A 20,057-nucleotide genomic window follows, 5' to 3' on the forward strand; every position below is an offset into this window, starting at 1 on the left:
CCGTCCACGGCAGATCCGCAGCGCGGCCCTCTCTTCTTTCTATACAGACTCCAGCTTCTGGTTCCTCCTTGATGGCAGCGGTAGGCTGCCAGCTCCAACCTCGAGCTGCCCCTGGTGCATCCGGCTCCGCCACAGTTCCCAGCGTCTCAGGTCAAGATGCCATTGCTGGTCGGGCCTCTCCGCGTGGCCCGTGGAGAGACGCCACTACCGCACTGCACCCCTCCCTAGGCGCACCGTGCGCTTTACTGATCCTTTTGAAGGGCCCGCGGCGGGAACCTGGCCACAGCCCCGGATAATTACGTCAAACTCTTCAGTGTATTTAAGCTCAGGCCTTGCTCCATAACGTTGCCTTTGCAACAGGTCTCCTCACTATTCAAGTACTCGTTGCTGATAGAGAATCATCTCTACGTCTTGTTCCTGACCCTCATTGTTCCTGGTTCCTGTTCTCATCATTCCTGCGCTGTCTATGTTTTGGATTGACTGCACGGATATCGACTTGGCTTTGCTCGACTACGTTTCTGCCTATCTCCGTCCCAGACCTCTGCTACGCCTGACTACGATACTGCTTATCTCCAGACCCAGACCTCTGCTATGCCTGAGTACGCTACAGCCTATCTCCAGACCTTGATCATTGCTTTGATTCACTTTTGCTATTGACTTCTCCATGTTCAGATCTCTGCATTGCTTGCCACGACCTCTGCTTTGCCGCCAGCCCTGATCCAAGCCTGTTACTGACACCTCTCTTAGCCTACTCCCTGGACGTGGACTTATTAGTCTTTGGCCTACCTTTGCTCGAGTGCCCCCAGCCAACCTCAGTTCCATTGATGCCCGAGGTTCCAATACCTTACCCAGTCCAGAGTAGGACTATGCCACCTATCGTCTGCTGTCTCTTGGCTGAACCAACTACTCTTGCTAACCAACCTCGAAGCCCACCTAAGTCCTGCTGGCCCCAGCACCCAAAGACTCAACCCACGGGGAACGAAGGCTGGTATAGGTGAAGCTCCAGCGGCCTATGCCTATCAGCCTACTTCACCTGCCGATGGTGGGGACCTGTAGGTCCCTACCTACGGGTTGCGTCAACACTACCTCGGCCCAAGGGGCCACCTCTGACGCAACAGGTTGCAAAGGCCATGGACTCTGTGGAGCCACGTGCCCTCCAGGCCTTCCCAGGCCTGGCATCCAAGATACAAGAACAGCAGCAGTTTCTCGAGGCACTGGCCTCCTACATGGATCGTCTTCACGCTCGGCTTGATGCTCTCACTAATAATCCATTTTTGAATCCGGCTCCTCCTCATCCACAGCCATCTCCATCGATGCCTCGAGCCTTGTTGGCCCTCCCAGCGCCCCCACACTTCAATGATGACTCCAGGCTTTGCAGAGGGTTTATTAACCAATGTTTCATGCAATTTTCTCTGCAGCCTTCCGTCTTCCAGGACATATTGACTAAAGCACCTTCATCTTATCCCGCCTTGAGGGTAAGGTGCTGGCTTGGGCTTCCCCCCCCGTGGGAACGCTCAGATTCCTTGTTAAAAGAACTGTCTCAGTTTGTGGCTGTTTTCCAACGGACTTTTGATGATCCTGGGCGACATGCCGTGGCAAACATTAGTCTACTACATCTCCATCAAGGTCAAAGAAGTCTCTTCGACTAGTTTCTGACTTTGGCTACTGAGCTCTCTTGGCAGGAAGACTGCCTCTGAGCTATCTACCTGGATGGACTCTCTCCACAGCTGAAGGATGAGTTGGCTGCACGGTAGCTCCCTTCCTCGCTTGAGGACCTTATAGACATGGCAGGCCGAATCGACCACCATCTCCAAGAGCATCACTGGGACAGTCGGATGCCCAAGAAGTCTTCGCGGGCTCGCTCTTGTACACCACCTATTACCATCCCTGCTTCTAGCGGAGACACAATGGTGGCTAAGACGGAGGAACCTATGCAGTTGGGTCGTGGGCGGCTGACACCGCAAGAGTGCCTCCGGCAGAGACAACCCAGTCTGTTTCTGTATTGCGGAGCAGCTGGCCACCATATACAGATTTGCCCCATCCGTCTGGGAAACTTCCTGGCCCGAGTTCAGTAGGGGTCCTGAACTTGGGTGCAACCTCTCCAGCCCCTCAGTTATCTGTTCCAATTACCCTGATCTGGGATTCCTGGTCCTTTCCGGTTCTTTCTCTGGTGGATTCCGGAGCAGGAGGTAATTTTATTCTCAAGGACCTTGTTCAGCTCTTGGGTATAAAAACCTGCTCGCTTGAAATCTCCCTATGCATTGTTTCTATCTATGGAGAGCCATTACCCGGCCGAATTTCCTTGACTACAGAACCTGACAGCTACGCACTGGTGCCTTAAATACTGAGGAAATTGAATTGTTAGTGTTGGAGAAATCCATCCATCCAGTAGTTCTTGGGCTCCCTTGGCTACAGAAGCATTCTCCCCAATTCAACTGGGGTTCGTTGCAACTGGTGGAGTGGGGTCCTGCCTGCCACCAGTCCTGCCTCCAGAAAGTGAAACCTCCATCCATGGTTCCTCTGGCTACTACGTCCTTTGGCATTCCTGCACCCTATGCAGCCTTTGAGGATTTGTTCTCCAAGCAAAAAGCCGATCTCCTTCCGCCTCTTTGAAGGTTTGATTGTCCAATCGATCTCCTTCCAGGGACCACTCCTCCTTGAGGACACACCTACCCCCTGTCTCTTCCTGAGACAAAGGCTATGACGGAATATATCCAAGAAAATCTCGCAAAGGGATTTTTCAATCCCTCTGCTTCACCTGCTGGTGCGGGATTCTTTTTTGTGACCAAGAAAGATGGGTCACTTAGGCCATGAATTGACTACCACAGCCTAAACGCCATCACCCGTAAAAATAAATAACCCTTAACATTAATTTCCAAATTGTTTGATTGCCTCCAGGGTGCGCCAATATTTACAAAGCTAGATCTGCACGGAGCGTATAACCTGGTCAGAATCTGTCTCGATTTCATTTGGAAAACCGCCTTTAATACCCGGGTCGGGTACTACGACTACTTGGTGATGCCCTTTGGCTTCTGTAATGCGCCCACAGTTTTCCAACAAATGATGAACAAAATTTTTAGAGATCTATTGTACACCAAAGTCGTGGCTTACCTGGATGATATCCTAGACTTTTCCAAAGACCTTGAGACTCATCGCACTGATGTCCAAACCGTTCTTCAACGCCTTTGTGAGAACCATCTGTTTGCGAAATTGGACAAATGCTTGTTTGAGAAGTCTAGCCTATCTTTTCTTGGTTATATCATCTCCCGACAAGGGTTCTCCATGGACCCAGCCAAATTGAAAGGAATCTTGGATTGGCCACAGCATGTGGGTCTCAAGGCGCTCCAGCGCTTCCTGGGATTCCTCAGCTACTATTGTCACTTCATCCTATATTTGTTGTGTTTGTGGCATTGTGTGGACCCTTAGTTGCAGTGGAGATGACTCCTCCCATGGGGAGGGGCCCCATGGGGAACCATAGAGATAGGCTAAATGCAGAGAGTAGACACTTGTAGGTGGAAAGCTTTATTGTACTGCTGTAGATAGATGGTATGAGGCAGAAAGGAAAGGCACTGGAGTCTGGTAAGGTGCCAATACGTTCTGACAGTCTCAGATGTAGAAGTCTCACCCGGATGTTCAAGGTAGGTAGGAACCCTCAGTGCGGGATAAGCCAAGCCTGGTGGGTGGAGTTGGAGAACCGGATCATATAGGTACTCACTGGAACATAGTGCAAGCGTCTTCCTGGTAGTGAAGATGGTGGGACCAAAGGTCCGTGGTGCGGGATACTTTAGACTGGTAGGCCCTCGAGGAGTGAGTACCTGATAGTCCGGAGATCCTGAAATGAAATAAGAGAGATAGACCCCCGAGGAGCGGTTATCTAATTAGTAGAGGCCCCAAAGCGTGGATGGACGTGAGAGACCCCCGAGGAGTGGGTGCCTAGAGCTTCTAAATGGAGCAAAGCCCTGGAGTGTAGAGTAGCATCTAAGCGTGCAGCTTAGAGCGGTCAGAGTAACTAAACTGGAGTCTTTGTTAACTCAAAGGTGGAAGCGTAGCGGAGGCTTTAAATACCCGGAGGTATTGACGTCATGTGGTGGGGACGCCCCCGAAGTTCCCGCCATGACGTGTATTTGAGCGTAGAAGATGTGCGCACGCGCACCCTAGGAGGCCACGGGGATGAGCAAGGTGGACTGGGACACCCATGCTGAGCTGGACACGCTGAGGCCCTCGGCACTCAGCAGCGGAAGCAGCTATCTTGCCCAAGAAGGAGGAAAAGGGAAGAAAAGAGGTAAGGCAGAGCGGTCGCAGCCGTCTGCGACCAACGGACGCAACAACATTATTCTACCCTGGCTGCTCCGTTGACAGCCTTGACTCGTAAAGGTCAAGACATGCGGAATTGGACTCCGGAGGCCGTCGCAGCCTTCCATTGCATGAAAGAAGCCTTCCAGAAAGGGTCCTGTCTGCATCATCCCGACCCAAATCATCCTTTCCTAGTGGAAGCTGACGCCTCCACCACTGGGGCTGGGGCAGTCCTGAGTCAACGCACTGCCTCTGGTACCATAGTTCCTTGCTCTTTTTACTCCCAGAAGTTTTCATCTGCAGAGCAAAATTACAGCATAGGGAATTGTGAGCTGCTCACCATAAAATTGGCTGTCGAGGAATGGCGCCCGTGGCTAGAGGGTGTACAATACAAATTTACTGTGTTCACCGATCATAAGAATCTGGATCATTTGAGTCAAGCCCAACGTCTCAATGCCCGTCAAGCGCGATGGGCGTTGTTCTTTTCCAGGTTCAATTTTGAACTCCGCTATTGCCCAGCTGACAAGAATCTCCGAGCAGATGCCCTATGACGATCCTTCGAGCCTGAAGATACTCCAGAAGAACCTACTCATATAATAGACCTGGCCTGTATTTGTCTATCTACCACTCATCCATTTCCCGCTGGAAAGACGGTCATGCCCCGACGACTTCGAGAAAGAGTTTTCTGCTGGGCACATGATTCCAAATTCGCTGGTCACCCAGGACGAGCACGGACCTTGGCATTGCTCTAGCGGTTCTTCTGGTAGCCCACCATGGTTTCCGATGCTAAAGCATACGTCGAATCCTGTAACATCTGTGCACAGCAAAAAACCCCAGTCAGTCGACCTTGGGGTCTTCTACAACCAGTTATCTACGAATTTCATCTTGGATTTTCCATCTTCAAAGGGTCACACCGTAATATGGGTAACCATAGACCAATTTTCAAAAATGGCCCATTTCGTCCCTCTACCGGGCCTACCATCTGCTCCAGAGTTAGCACGTTTGTTTTTCCACCATATTTTCAGACTGCATGGCCTACCCAAAGACATTGTTTTGGACAGAGGTTCTCAGTTCATTGCCAGGTATTGGCGTGCTCTTTGCCGAAAATTTGGTATTAACATCAGTTTAACAGCTGCTTATCCCCAAGCTAACAGACAAGCTGAAGGAATGAATCGCTCCTTGAAGGCCTTGTATGCTTACATCAATGACCGCCAAGACAATTGGTTTGAATTTCTATCCTGGGCAGAGTTTTCTCACAACTCTCATATCACCATTGCTACTGGAACATCACCATTCTCTATTGTCTATGGGAAACAACCACAACCACAACCACCATTGCCCATACCTCTATCAGTGCCATTCCCTGCGGCACAGGCTACCGCTACCGCGGATGCCCTTAAGACGTTATGGGAGCAAACAAATCTCCGCATGCGACAGGCCGTCACTTGGCTCCTGAATTCCTCCCTGGCCAGAAAGTCTGGTTAAGTACTTGGCATATCCGACTTCGAATACCATCCCAGAGATTTGCCCCTAGATATATTGGTCCTTTCTCAGTTATCCGATGCATTGGACCCATCACATATTAGCTTCGGCTGCCTCCTATGCTGGGAATACATAATACATTTCATGTGTCGCTTTTAAAACCTGTGATTCTATCTTGGCCTGCCCGGAAGGATTCTGAGCCACCTCCATTGGTGGCAGAAACTGATGCGACGTATAAGGTGCATGAAGTCCTAGACGTCCGCCGTAGGGGCCGCCGGTGGGAATACCTCCTTTCCTGGGAGGGTTACAGACCTGAAGACAATTCATGGGAACCAGCTCAGAACATCCTGGACAAAACTCTCCTCCTGAATTTCCATCATGCCCATCAGGGCAAACCCTGACCTCCAAGAGGGGGGCGTAAAGGGGGGGTACTGTTACGCGTGCCATCCGCGGCAGACCCGTGGCACGGCCCTCTCACCTTTCTAGTTTAAAACAATTTTATTATTTTCAAACAAAACAACAGGGCAGAGAATGTAGGATTTCTGCAACATTCTCTGCCAACTGAACAATACATTAATCCAGTACATATCAGTTTTTCCCCCTCTCCGTGCTCCCTACCCCCCACCCTTCCCCTGAAAGTAAAAAAAAAAAAAATAATAAACCTGTTATGTATGTCCGAAAAATGCTCATCACTCTGACCAGTAGCAAAAAAAATCCATAGTCTGATCATCACACCAATGTCACTTGTTTATTACCAAACTCCGGGAGCGATGTGGGAGAGATTGCAGAAATGGGCTCCATATTGATAAGAATACCTTCTTATGTCGTGGAGATTGCCGCGCGTTCACCACCGCCATCTGCATCATCCTATGAAGGCAGTTATGCCAAGTCCAATAGGGCGGAGGGGCGTAATTTCGCCAGTGGAGCCAAATTACCTTCTTGGCCACCAAAAATGCTTTACATATAAGCAACCGAGATCCCATATCTCGCACCCTTAATGGAGAGATGAAACCGAAAAGCAGCCACAGAGGATAAAGTATTATACGAACCTCCAGCAAAGTCTCCAAATATCTAACCACTTTCACCCAAAGGTTTTGAATAGGAAGACATTCCCAAAAGGCATGAGATAGAGAGCCACGTGCATGATCACATCTTCTGCAAGCAGTAGAGGGTACTAGCTTTAAATGGAATGCTTAAGTCGAAACGTAGCCGCATTGAATAAATTTAAATTGCATTTCTCGATAGTACCGAGATGTGGGATACTCGTTTGAAACAAGCGCAAATGATAGGCTCCGTTACCATGAATACCCCATCTCTATTCCAGCGTTCCACCAGAATTGTACAAGTATCAACAACAGTTAACTGTTTAAGGGAGCGATAACACATCGATAGCAAGGGTGCCTGGGTTCTGTCAAAAAAGAAAATAGAGTCCAGGGAGTGGAAAGTTGAGGCCTGTCAGGAGGTCTTGGGTAAGGAACCGATATAATGGTGGAGCTGCAAATAAGGAAATACCGCACTCGCCGAGAGAGCGTATATTTCACGGAGCTCCGGGAAAGGCAAAATACGACCCCCTAGCGTCAAAACATGGCCCAGCTATGTGATGCCCTTACCACCCCAGCGACGAAAGTCAGTCGACTGCAAACCTGGGGTAAAGTCAGGATTGCCACGAATCGGCAAGAGATATGCACAGATGTGGTCCATTTTTAGTAAACGGGTGAGCCGAAGCCAAGACTGAAGCATGGGTCTGGTGATCTCACCTTTCTATACAAACTCCAGCTTCTGGTTCCTCCTTGCTAGTGGCGGTAGGCCACCAGCTCCGACCTTGGGCCGCCCTGGTGCCTCCGGTTCCACCACAGTTCCCAGCATCTCAGGTCAAGATGCCATGGCTTGTCGGGCTCTCCGCGAGGCCCACGGAGAGATGCCCTTAGGCACGTGCACGCTTCACTGATCCTTTTGAAGGGTCTGTGGCGGGAACCTGGCCACATCCCCAGATGATGATGTCAAACTCTTCAGTGTATTTAAGCTCAGGCCTCACTCCATAGCTTTGCCTTTGCAACAGATCTCCTCGCTATTTGAGTACTTGTTGCAGATAGAGAATCGTCTCTACGTCTTGTTCCTGACCCTCATTGTTCCTGGTTCCTGTTCTCCTCATTCCTGCCCTGTCTATGTTTTGGATTGAATGCACGGATATCGACTTGGCTTTGCTCGACTATGCTTCTGCCTATCTCCAGACCCAGACCTCTGCTATGCTTGACCACGCTTCTGCCTATCTCCAGACCCAGACCTCTGCTATGTCTGACCATGCTTCTGCCTATCTCCAGACCCAGACCTCTGCTATGCCTGACTATGCAACTGCTTATCTCCAGACCCAGACCTCTGCTACGCCTGACTACGCTACTGCCTATCTCCGGATCCAGACCTCTGCTATGCCTGACTACGCTACAGCCTATCTCCAGACCTTGATCATGGCTTTGATTGACTTTTGCTATTGACTTCTCCATGTTCAGATCTCAGCATTGCTTGCCACGACCTCCGCTTTGCCGCCAGCCCTGATCCAAGCCTGTTACTGATGCCTCTCTTAGCCTACTCCCTCGACATGGATTTATTAGGCTTCGGCCTTCCTTTGCTCAAGCTCCCCCAGCCAACTTCATTTCCATTGGTGCCCGAGTTCCAGTACCTTACCCAGTTCAGAGTAGGACTACGCCATCTATCATCTGATGTCTCTGGGCTGAACCAACTACTCTTGCTAACCAACCTCGAAGCCCCAGCACCCAAAGGCTCAATGAGGGCTGGTATAGGTGAAGCTCCAGTGGCCTCTGCCTATCAGCCCGCCCCACCTGCCGACGGTGGCGATCCATAGGTCCCTAACTATGGGTCCCATGTGTGTTGGGGAAGAGCATAGCGATGGGGTATACTACTGTCCAACTGGCTAAAATGATCAGTTGGATGATAAAATGCTAAGAGAAATTAGTAAAGCTAACAAATTTGGCAGAATAGTAATAATTTGGGAGATTTCGATTACCCCAATATTGACAGGGTAAATATAACCCCACCTCGGCCCAAGGGTCTACCTCCAACACAACAGTATTGGTCCCAAATGGAGTCTTAATAAATCTAAGACTCCTTATAAATTAACAAAATAGATGCTATGGGGTCAATTTTAAAAGTGTTTAGGCACCTAACTTTGGGAATAAGGCTCATAAATTGCCACATTTGAAAATTGACTAGAAGGCACCTATCTTTAGGCCCCTAGAAAACGAGCAGGGCAAAGAAGTTAGGGTGGGAGAAGTGAGGCACTTGGCACAGGCACCGATCTAGGCAGCCAAATCAAGATTTAGCTGCCTAAATCTAGGCACTATCTCATTTTCCAGTCCAGTGATCACGCAGTCAAGCCAATCCCCTCTCTCTCAAATCCCAAGACTTAAAAGACCATCTAATCCCAAGCCTCAATCCTCTCTCTCTCTCCTGCTAAACCCTGATACCTGAGAACTCCCAACCCAAGCCACAATTCCCTTTCTCTGTTTGTCATCTTCATCAGCACAATGATGTTCTAGTGAATAGTCCTCACTCTCCCCACTAAGCAGGCCAATGCAATACCGTGCACTGGCCATAGCGCATGGCTCAACAAACAATTGAATGCACGTTTTGGACGCGCGTCCATAACCCCTGATGCAAAATGGGGGTTAGTGCATCCAAAACACACGTCCAGTCATGGGCGTAGGTAATAGTGCTCATCACGTGTAAATTCTTGTTGATGAGATTATTACCTATCTCCCCCCGATGCAAAAAAAAATTGTGTGCTGGATGTGCACATCCTTTTTTCAGTTCTTGTGACTTCATATCATTAAGATATTAAGTTGAAGGAACCGAAATAGGAGAATAAAAAAAAAAGTGTGCCAGCGGTCAGGTTAAGAAAAGGGACGCTCAGTTAATGAGCATCCATTTTTATAACCCGTGGTTGTGCACAGATTAGGAAAACAGATGCTCATAAAATTGAGCGTCCATTTTCATAACTGGCGGACAGCTACCTCTCCTGGGTGCCTGCTGCCAAGGAGGCCCTAGGGGTGCACAATTTTCCTTAGCACCTCCTTTTTACTGCAGCATCCGATTTAAATATTAAATCGGGTGCTTAGGAGAGGTGAATCGGCGCGCATTAAGGGAGCTGGCAGTTAATCATGAGCGCCTTTTTAACATTTGCTGATATTGCATCAGCCTGAAGATATTTGTGATCACACACACCTTTCTAGAATCTCACTTTACAATTCCAAAGGATTTTGCATCTTCCTCCTGCCTGCTCTGATAACAGATGCTGAATGAAGTTGCCTGGCAACAGATGGCACCATGCAGCCCAGGTCTGTGATGCTGGCACGGAGTTGCCCACAGAGATGCAAGGCCCTTTGGAATCATAAGATGAGATTCCTGAGGGTTACAGGTATTACAATCATATTCTTGGGTAGGGAGAGTGTCAGCTGCTGCATCATCAACGTAACGAGGGAGGTAAATCAGGTGGAGGAATGGGATCAAGGCTGTGAGCAGGGTGAGGTTTAAGTATTAGGGTTTGGCGGGAGGGAGTGAGAGGATCAAAAATTGAGGGAGGTGGGTTTTAGTCTTAAGGTTCAAGGAAACTAGGGGGAAAGTGGACAGTCACTCAGCAGCACATGGTTCGGAGGGAGGTATCTTTGAAAGATACAAATGAAACAGAGTTAAGGCATCCCAATGAGAGGTTCCAATAAAAGCAAAAGTAATATTTAAGGCTATAAGTAAAGAACCATCTGAGTTAAAAGATTCCAAATTATCCCTGTAAAATGATAAGCAGGTTGTTAATACAAACAAAAAACATATTTTGAAATGTCTCTATGCCAATGCCAGAAGTCTATGAAATAAGATGGGAGACTTAGAGTGTATAGTACTGAATGAAAAGGTAGACATAATTGGCATCTCAGAGACTTGGTGGAAGGAGGATAACCAATGGGATAATGCTATACCAAGGTACAAATTATATCACAGTGATAGGATGAATTAACTTGGTAAGGGATGGCACTTTATGTTCGGATGGCATAGAGTCTAACAGGATAAAGATCTTGCAGGAGACTAAATGCACAGTAAAATCTGTATGGATAGAAATCCCATGTGTGTTGGGGAAGAGTATAGCGATGGGTATACTACTGTCCAACTGGCCAAAATGCTTAGTTGGATGATAAAATGCTAAGAGAAATTAGTGAAGCTAACAAATTTGGCAGAATAGTAATAATTTGGGAGATTTCGATTACCCCAATATTGACAGGGTAAATATAACATCCGGACATGCTAGAGAAGTAAAGTTTCTGGATGAAATAAATGACTGCTTCATGGAGCAATTGGTTCAGGAACCAACAAGAGAGGGTGTCATTTTGCCTAGTTACATATAGTAACATAATATTGATGGCAGAAAAAGACCAAATGATCCAATCTAGTCTGCCCAGCACATTTCCTGTTGAAGCAACTGCCACTCTGTACAGGTTACCCCCATGTTTCTGATAAGGATAGTAATTGCTGCTCCATGTAAGTTACCCCCATGTTTCAGTTAAGGGTAGTAACTGCCAGTCTGTGCAGTTTACTGAAACCTTGTATATTCATAAAGCAATGTTTTTATTAGATGAGAGCCGTCTTGAAAATTCAGACAATGTTTTGACAGGCTTTGCTTTTGAACTTGGCTGTAGAAGCAGTCCTGTTCTTTTTTCCCTTATGTCTGCATATCAGTACCCCTGACTGTAAAAGTTGGGGCCAGAGTTAGGTGTCTGAATCCAATTCCTCTTTTCCCCCCACACTGTAAAAGTGGAGAGCAATGTTAAAGCAGAGAATAGTTATGTTCAAAGAATCAAGGCTTATTGGTTAAGTGTAGTAATCCCCATGCATATTGTTAAAGGTAGTAACTACCATCGAGCAGATTACCCCCATGCACCCTTTCCTTTATTTCCATCATTCAGCCTAGAGGGATCTATAGTGTTTATCTCATGCCCCTTTGAATACTTTGTTTTTGTGTTTACCACCTCCTCTGGAAAGGCATTCCAGGCATCCACCACTCTTTCCGTGAAGAAATATTTCATGACCTTGGTTCTGATTCATCTCCCTTGGAGTTTCATTTTGTAATCCCTAGTTCTACTGTTTCCTTTCTAACAGAAAAGGTTCAAAGTATGTGCATCATTAAAAGCTTTCGGGTATCTGAAGGTCTGTATCATATCCCCTCTGCACTTCCTCTCTTCCAGGGTGTACAAATACATATGCAGATCATTCAGCCTCTCCTCATAAATCTTCTAATACAGACTGCATACCATCTTGGTCGCTCTTCTTTGGACTGCCTCCATCCTGTCTCTGACCTTTTTTATATATAGGCTCCAGTACTGAATGCAGTATTCCAGGTGAGGCCTAATCAAGGACCTGTACAAGTGCATCACCACCTCATTTTTCTTACTGGTTATTCCTCTCTCTATGCAGGCCAGCATTCTACCTTTATCTATCACCTTGTCACATTGCTTCACCACCTTCCCATCGGCAGAAATTATCACCCCAAGGCTCCTCTCCCAGTCCATGCACATTAGACTTTCACCGCCCATCACATACAGCTCTTTTGGATTACCGCACCCAAGATGCATGACTCTGCACTTCTTGGCATTGCATCCTAGCTGCCAAATCCTCGACCAGTCTTCAAGCTTTCTTAAATCACTTTTCATTTTCTCTACTCCTTCAGGTGTATCCGCTTTGTCATAGATTTTAGTATCATCTGCTAATAGACAAGCTTTACCTTCTATCTGAAGTATCAGAACTGTGAAGGACTTCAAAGGGGCGTGGAATAAACACTGTGGATCCCTCAAGTCTAGAGGACGTGAATGAAGAGTGGGTGGCTCACGGGAATGACGGCTACTGCCTGGAGATTATACCCTTATTCAATAAACATACACACGGTTAATGCGACTCCAACATTGCTCTAAGCTTCAACAGCAAGAGGAAGTGTGGAAAAAAAGGATTTGCATTCACAAAAAGTGGGGAGTAGCTTGCTTGTTACGGCGGTTACTACCCCAAACTAAATAAGCCAGATACTTTACTTTCAATGCATATCCAGCATAGCTCTCTGCTTCAACGGCAGGGGAGAAAGTCTGATACTTCACTTTCAACGCATATCCAACATAGCTCTCTGCTTTAACGGCAGGGGAGAAAGTCTGATACTTCACGCATATCCAACATAGCTCTCTGCTTTAACGGCAGGGGAGAAAGTCTGATACTTCACGCATATCCAACATAGCTCTCTGCTTCAACGGCAGGGGAGAAAGTCTGATACTTCACGCATATCCAACATAGCTCTCTGCTTCAATGGCAGGGGAGAAAGTCTGATACTTCACGCATATCCAACATAGCTCTCTGCTTCAACGGCAGGGGGAACGTAGAAAGGTGGATCTATATACAGACAATAACCAACAAGGACTGAGTTACATAGCCTGGGTAAACAAAGGCATGGGTGTAGCTTGCTTATTGCGGCGGTTACTACCCCTAACTATGGTAGATATTCACTTGGATGCAGTTCCAACACTGCTCCCTACATTAATGGTGCGGGTGGAAGGGATATAGAACCAAAAGGTTACTAAGAGCCAAGAGTAACAGAAGTATGAGAAATATAAAAAAAAAGTGCATAGCTTGCTGTGCAGACTGGATGGGCCGTTTGGTCTTCTTCTGCCGTCATTTCTATGTTTCTATGTATCTTTTCCACAATGCCACTCACAAAGATATCGAACAGAACCGTTCCCATAAACGATCACTGTGGCACTCCACTTAACATGGTTCTTTCTTCATAGTAGGTTCCATTTACCATTATACGCTGTCTCCTGCCAGTAAACTAGTTTGCAATCCATGCCACTACCTTGGCACCCACTTCTAAGCTTTTCATTTTGTTCACTAGTCTCCTATGGGGGACCGTATCAAAAGTTTTACTAAAATCCAAGTAAATTACATCGAAAGCTCTTCCCTGATTCAATTCTCTAGTCGCCCAAACAAAAAAATCAATCAGATTTGTCTGACAGGATCTTCCTCTGGGGAATCCATGCTGTCTAGGGTCCAGCAACCCACCAGATTGTAGATAGTTCACTATCCTTTCCTTCTGTAGAGTCTCCATTAATTTTTCCAATGCCAAGGTGAGGATAACCAACCTGTATTTTCCAGCCTGCCTTTTGCTCCCATTCTTGTGAAGCAGGACCACTACTGCTCTTTTCCAATCTTGTGGCACCTTTCCCATTCCAGGGAGAGGTGCTGCAAGCTCATCTCTGAGCTCCCTCAGTATCTTGGGATGTACCTCATCTGGCTACATGGCCTTGTTCACTTTCAGTTTTCCTAGCTCTTCCCATACATTCTCTTTTGTAAACAGAGTTTTGTCTACTCCACCTCCATCCATGGTCTTGTCAACCAGTGACGGTCCTTCTCCTGGATCTTCTTTAGCGAACATCGAACTGAACTATTTGTTTAATATTTCTGCCATTCCTTCATTTCTCTCCACACATTGATCTTTGTCACCTTTCAATTTCAATATCCCACTTCAGACCTTTCTCCTTTCTCTGATATATCTGAAAAATGTTTTGTCACCTCACTTTACCTCTTTGGCAGTCCTTTCTTCTGCCTGACCTTTGCTTTCTTTATTTCTTTCTTCATCTCCCTTAGTTTCACCAGATATTCTTTTTTTTTTATTTTTTAATTTATTGCATTTTTAATAATCTCTATAATGACCAATTATAAATGAAATACAGATATTTTGTATTATTATGTAATCATTTCCAAAATGAAAAAGAAACATTTTCTCATAATTTCAACATATCTGCATAATTCAGGTAATAATAACGAGCTAGATAGCAAATAAGCGGTTATTTTGGAAAGAAGGAATCTCACCATCCCCATATAATACAATCAGAGGTTACATTGGCCTTCTTTTAATTTGCTTCTAGCCAGTCTCTGTGGTAATTGGGGTATGGGAGTCCAAAAACATTTGGAGCTGAGAAACTTCAAAAAAGGTATATTTATGACTTGAATAATTAATCTCACATCTGCAAGGACATTTCAGCAGAAACCTAGCTCCAATAGCTTCTATATCTGATCTTAATCTGAGAAAATTTGTTCTCCTAACTTGTGTTATCCTTGCCAAGTCTGGATAAATCCAGATTTTCTGACCATGAAAGATTTGCATACGCTGCTTCAAGAATAATCGCAAAACAGTGGCATGGTCTGTTGAAAACACAAAAGATACGCATAGGGGTAGATTTTTAAAGTTATGCGTGGGTGTAGATTTGTTCGCGCAACCCGGCACGAACAAATCTATGCCCGATTTTATAACATGTGCGCGCTGCCGCATGCATGTTATAAAATCCAAGGTGCACAGGGGGATGCACAGGGGGATGCACAATTGTGTAACCTGCGCGCGCCAATCCGAGCAGCCTGCCTCCGTTCCCTCCGAGGCCGCTCCGAAATCGGAGCGGCCTCGGAGGGAACTTTTTTCCAGCCCCCCCCCCCCACCTTAGATGGTCTAAGAGAGAATTGAAAAGAAGCTGGCTATAGAAGCAAAAACTCATAAAACCTTTTTAAAATATATCCAAAGCAGGAAACCTGCAAGTGAGTTGGTTGGACCATTAGATGAACGAGGGGTTAAAGGAGCACTTACAGAAGATAAGTTCATCATGGAAAGACCAAACAAATTCTTTGCTTCGGTATTTACTAATGAAGATGTTGGGGAGATACCTGTTTCGGAAATGGTTTTCAAGGGTGATGATTCAGATGAATTAATCCAAATCATGGTGAACCTGGAAGCTGTAGTAAGCCAGATTGACAAACTGAAAAGTAGCAAATTGCCGGACCAGATAGTATACACCCCAAGGTTTTGAAAGAATTCAAAAATGAAATTTCAGATCTATTACTAGTAATTTGTAACTTAGCATTAAAATCATCCATTGTACCTGAAGACTGGCGGGTGGCCAATGTAACTCCAATATTAAAAAAGGGCTCTAGGGATGATCCGGAAAACTATAGACCTGTGAGCCTGACTTCAGTGCCAGGAAAAATTGTGGAAACTATTTCAAAGAACAAAACCACAGAACATATAGAAAGACATGGTTTAATGGGACACAACCAACATGGATTTACCCAAGGGAAGTCTTGCCTCAAAAATCTGTCACATTTTTTTAAGGGGTTAATAAACATGTGGATAAAGATGAGCTGGTTGATTTAGTGTATATGGATTTCCAAAAAGCATTTGACAAATTCCCTCATGAGAGGCTTCTAAGAAAATCAAAAAGTCATGGGATAAGAGGCAATGTACTCTTGTGGATTGCAAACTGGCTAAAAGATTGGAAATAGAGAGTAGGATTAAATGGTCAGTTTTCTTGGTGGAAAAAGGTAAACAGTGATCTGTACTTGGACAATTGCTTTTTAATATATTTATAAATGATCTGGAAAGGGGAACGAAGAGTGAGGTTATCAAATTTGAAGATGACTCGAAATTATTTAGAGTAGTTAAATTACAAGCAGATAGTGATAAATTGCAGAAGAACCTTGCAAGACTGGAAGACCGGGCATCAAAATGGCAAATTTAATTTAATGTGGAGAAGTGCAAAGTGAAACAGATAAGGAAAAGTAACCCACATTGAAATTACACGAAGGAGGGGGGGGGGGGGTGAAAGGAAAGAGGAATCCCCGAATCAAGACTGATACTTCACTTGGAATACATATCCAGCGCAGCTCACTGCTTCAACAGCAGGGGGAATGAAGAAAAGAGGGTGTATATTCAAACAACCAACAAGGACTGAATTGCACAGGCTGGGTAAACAAGCGTGGGAGTAGCTTGCTTAATGTGGCGGTTACTACCCCAAAACAATTAGTTAGATACTACACTTAGATGCAGCTCCAGCACTGCTATCTACATCGAGGGCGGGGGTGGAAGGGAAATAGAACCAAAAAGTTACTTAAAAGGGACAAGAGCAACAGATAAGTATGAAAATAAAAACAAAAAAAAATATGAAAGCATGCTGGGCAGACTGGATGGACCGTTGGTCTTCTTCTGCCGTCATTTCTATGTTTCTATGACTTTTTACATTCTGGGGTAGTGATGCGCAGACATTAAGAAAAAAAACACTGGATTGCTTTTATGGCCAAGTCCATAAGCAAAGCACATCAAGCAAAACTGACTGATGAATGGGAGTAACCTACACAGCGTGGCAGATACTACCATGGGAAGCTTGCTGGGCAGACTGGATGGACCATTGGTACTTTTCTGTTGTCTAGGAAAATGATCTGGTCGTCATAGTGGACAATATATTGACATCATTGGCTTAGTGTGCTGCAATGGTCAAAAAATCAAATAGAATGTTAGGAGTTATTAGGAAAGGAATGGTGAATAAAATGGAATGGTGAATAAAATGGAGAATGTCATAGTACCTCTGTAATACTCCATGGTGAGACCGCCCATCTTGGGTACTGTCTGCAATTCTAGTTGCCACATCTCAAAAAAGATATAATTGCATGGAAAAGGTTCAAAAAAGGGTGACTAGTATGATAAAGGGGATGGAACGGCTTCCCTATAAGGAAAGGCTAAGGAGGTTAGGGCTATTCAATTTAGAGAAAAGTCAGCTGAGAGGGGATATGATAGAAATATATATATAATCATGAGGACTGGAATGAGTAAATGTGAATCGGTTATTTACTCTTTCAGATATTACAAGGACTAGGGAGCACTTCATGAAGTTAGCAAGTAGCACATTTAAATCAAATTGGAGAAAATTGTTTTTCACTCAACACACGATTAAGCTCTGGAATTCATTGCCAAAGGATGTGGTTAAGGCAGTTAGTGTAGCTGGGTTTAAAAAAGGTTTGGACAAGTTCCTACAGGAAAAGTCCATAACCTGATATTAATTAGGAAATAGCCACTGCTTATTACTGACATTAGTAGCATGGGATTTATTTACTGTTTTGGTATTTGCTAGGTAAAAAAGCTATGGATTCATCTTTTTGATGAATAAGATAAGTGTATTTTGAAAACAATGAGCCCAATATTCAATGCTATTTGCCCAGCTAAGTTTTGACTTAGGTGGATAAATGGCACTTTTTAAATAGCTGACAGTGCTAAACTGGATAAGTAGAGGGTGGGGTGGTGTTATCCTGATAAGGTAGCTAGATAATTTTAGGACTGCATGAAATCAGTCGTAAAGTTAGCTGCTTATATTTATCCAGCTATTTTTTAAATAGCCGCACCACTGAATATCGGAGCAAAGTTAGCTGGATAAATATATTCAGCGACCTTTGCAAGCCAGCCAGTGGCTGAATATCAATCCCATTGACTTTAGCACATGCAATAAATAAATTCCTTTATTTCCTACAGTGTCTGCCTAATGCAGCCTATCACTGGTTTCACTGGGCCAAAAATTAGCCGCAGTCCAGATGCTTTTTGTGTAATGCCTTGTTTATTAGGTTGCTGATGGAATCTGCTTCACTCTCAGGGGTCTCACTGAAATAAAGACAGATTTAGCACGGACGTCTCGCCGTCTGCAGACCGCCTGCCTCAACTTAGACTCGAACCTGCGTCTTTCACAGAGCAGCGCCGCATCATCGATGGAGAAGCAGGCCCTGCTTGCAGCACGACTGGAGCAGCAACTCAGAGACAAAGTGCAGGAAATGATTCAACTACAGAGCCACAGGGATGCTGAGAAGGTGGAGCTGAACTCCAGGTGAACAACCCCAAGCAGAATGAAGGCACTAAACTGGGATAAGATCCACTTATAACCATGTTCCCTATAAGCTGTGTGGGAGCCTGCTGACGTGCATCTAACTACTGGGTTGGCTCTATCCATCTTTCATTATGAATAAAGCAGGGGGCCCTGTAGTCTCACTGGAGTTGCTGGCCCCACACAGCTCAAAGTGCAAGATTACTGGGGTACAACCATCAATTAGAGGGGCGCTTGCAGGGCCCCCTGCATAGCTTAGATGGAACATTGCTCATAATATTAACAATAGCAATAAAGTAGTGCAGTCGCTGTGTTAATCCACTTGAATGCACCACAACAAATATTAATTTCCACTTCATCCTGCTACATCAGTCTAAGCAGGTGGAGGCAGAGCACATAGACTTTCTCCGTGACATCATGGCCACTCTCTATTAGCTGGTGCAGCACAGAGAAACTCCAGTATTCTCTGCCTTCAGAAGATGTTAGGGATTCACTGATGGTGCACCAGGATTTTTTCAGGACAGCTCTGACTTAGCGAGGGCCAAGCCACTGGTACAGCCAGCAAACGGGCTAATACAGTAAAAATCGCGGGAGAGCCGGCAAACACCCGCTCTCCCGGCGCGTGCACAGGCCACTCTCCTGTGGCACGATTCTGTATTTAATTGAGGGCCCATGGCAAAAAGAGGCGCTAGGGACACAAGCGCGTCCATAGCGCCTCTTTTTGGACAGGAGCGGCAGCTGTCAACGGGTTTGACAGCCGACACTCAATTTTGCCGGCATCGGTTCTCAAACTCGCTGATCGCCACGGGTTCGGAAACTGGATGCCGGCAAAATTGAGCATCCAGTTTTCAACCCGCGAGCCGCAGGCTGATTTCAATTTTTTTTTTTTTTTTTAACTTTCGGGACCTCTGACTTAATATCGCCATGATATTAAGTCGGAGGGTGCACAGAAAAGAAGTTTTTACTGCTTTTCTGTGCACTTTCCCGGTGCCCGGAGAAATTAATGCCTAATGGCTGCACATTTTGCTTTCTGAATCGCGCGGGAATATCTAATAGGGCCATCAATATGCATTTGCATGTTGCGGGCGCTATTAGATTCGGGGGTGTTGGATGCGCATTTTCGACGCGCTATTACCCCTTACTGAATAAGGGGTAAAGCTAGCGCGTCAAAAACGCACGCCCAATCACGGGTTAACAGTGCGCTCCAGCGGAGCGCACTGTACTGTATCGGCCTGAAAGCGAGCCCACTTTGGCAGCTCCCAGCCCAAGAGGTAACTAAGTAGAGCTTGGTGAAGGGCCACTCCTTGACTTAATTAAAAAAAAAAAAAAAAAAAAAAGGAAGAAAAGAAATAGAAAAGAAATTGGGAGTTCTTATTTGCATTGCTGGGTGCTGCGGAAAGCCTTTCCAACCCCCTTCACCCATCTTTATTTATTTAAAAGATTTGTATTCCACTGATTCGCAGATCTCAGCGGATTGCATCGTAACACTCATAGGTTATAAAGAAAAGCATGCATTAATACATAAAATAATTAAAAAAAATAAAGCAGGCAGCTTCA

The 20,057-nt window shown here is 45.6% G+C and overlaps 1 protein-coding gene across 1 annotated transcript in view; it reads left to right on the forward strand.

The window, feature by feature from the left end:
* CROCC2 (ciliary rootlet coiled-coil, rootletin family member 2) overlaps nucleotides 1-20,057 on the forward strand; it is a 505,095-nt gene that overhangs the window by 159,131 nt on the left and 325,907 nt on the right. Inside the window, 1 exon segment of the mRNA XM_029616014.1 lies at nucleotides 18,276-18,503. Coding sequence (XP_029471874.1) covers nucleotides 18,276-18,503 — 228 coding nt within the window.

Source organism: Rhinatrema bivittatum, chromosome 9 (genome assembly GCF_901001135.1).
Source record: "Rhinatrema bivittatum chromosome 9, aRhiBiv1.1, whole genome shotgun sequence".
NCBI classification, from domain to species: domain Eukaryota; kingdom Metazoa; phylum Chordata; class Amphibia; order Gymnophiona; family Rhinatrematidae; genus Rhinatrema; species Rhinatrema bivittatum.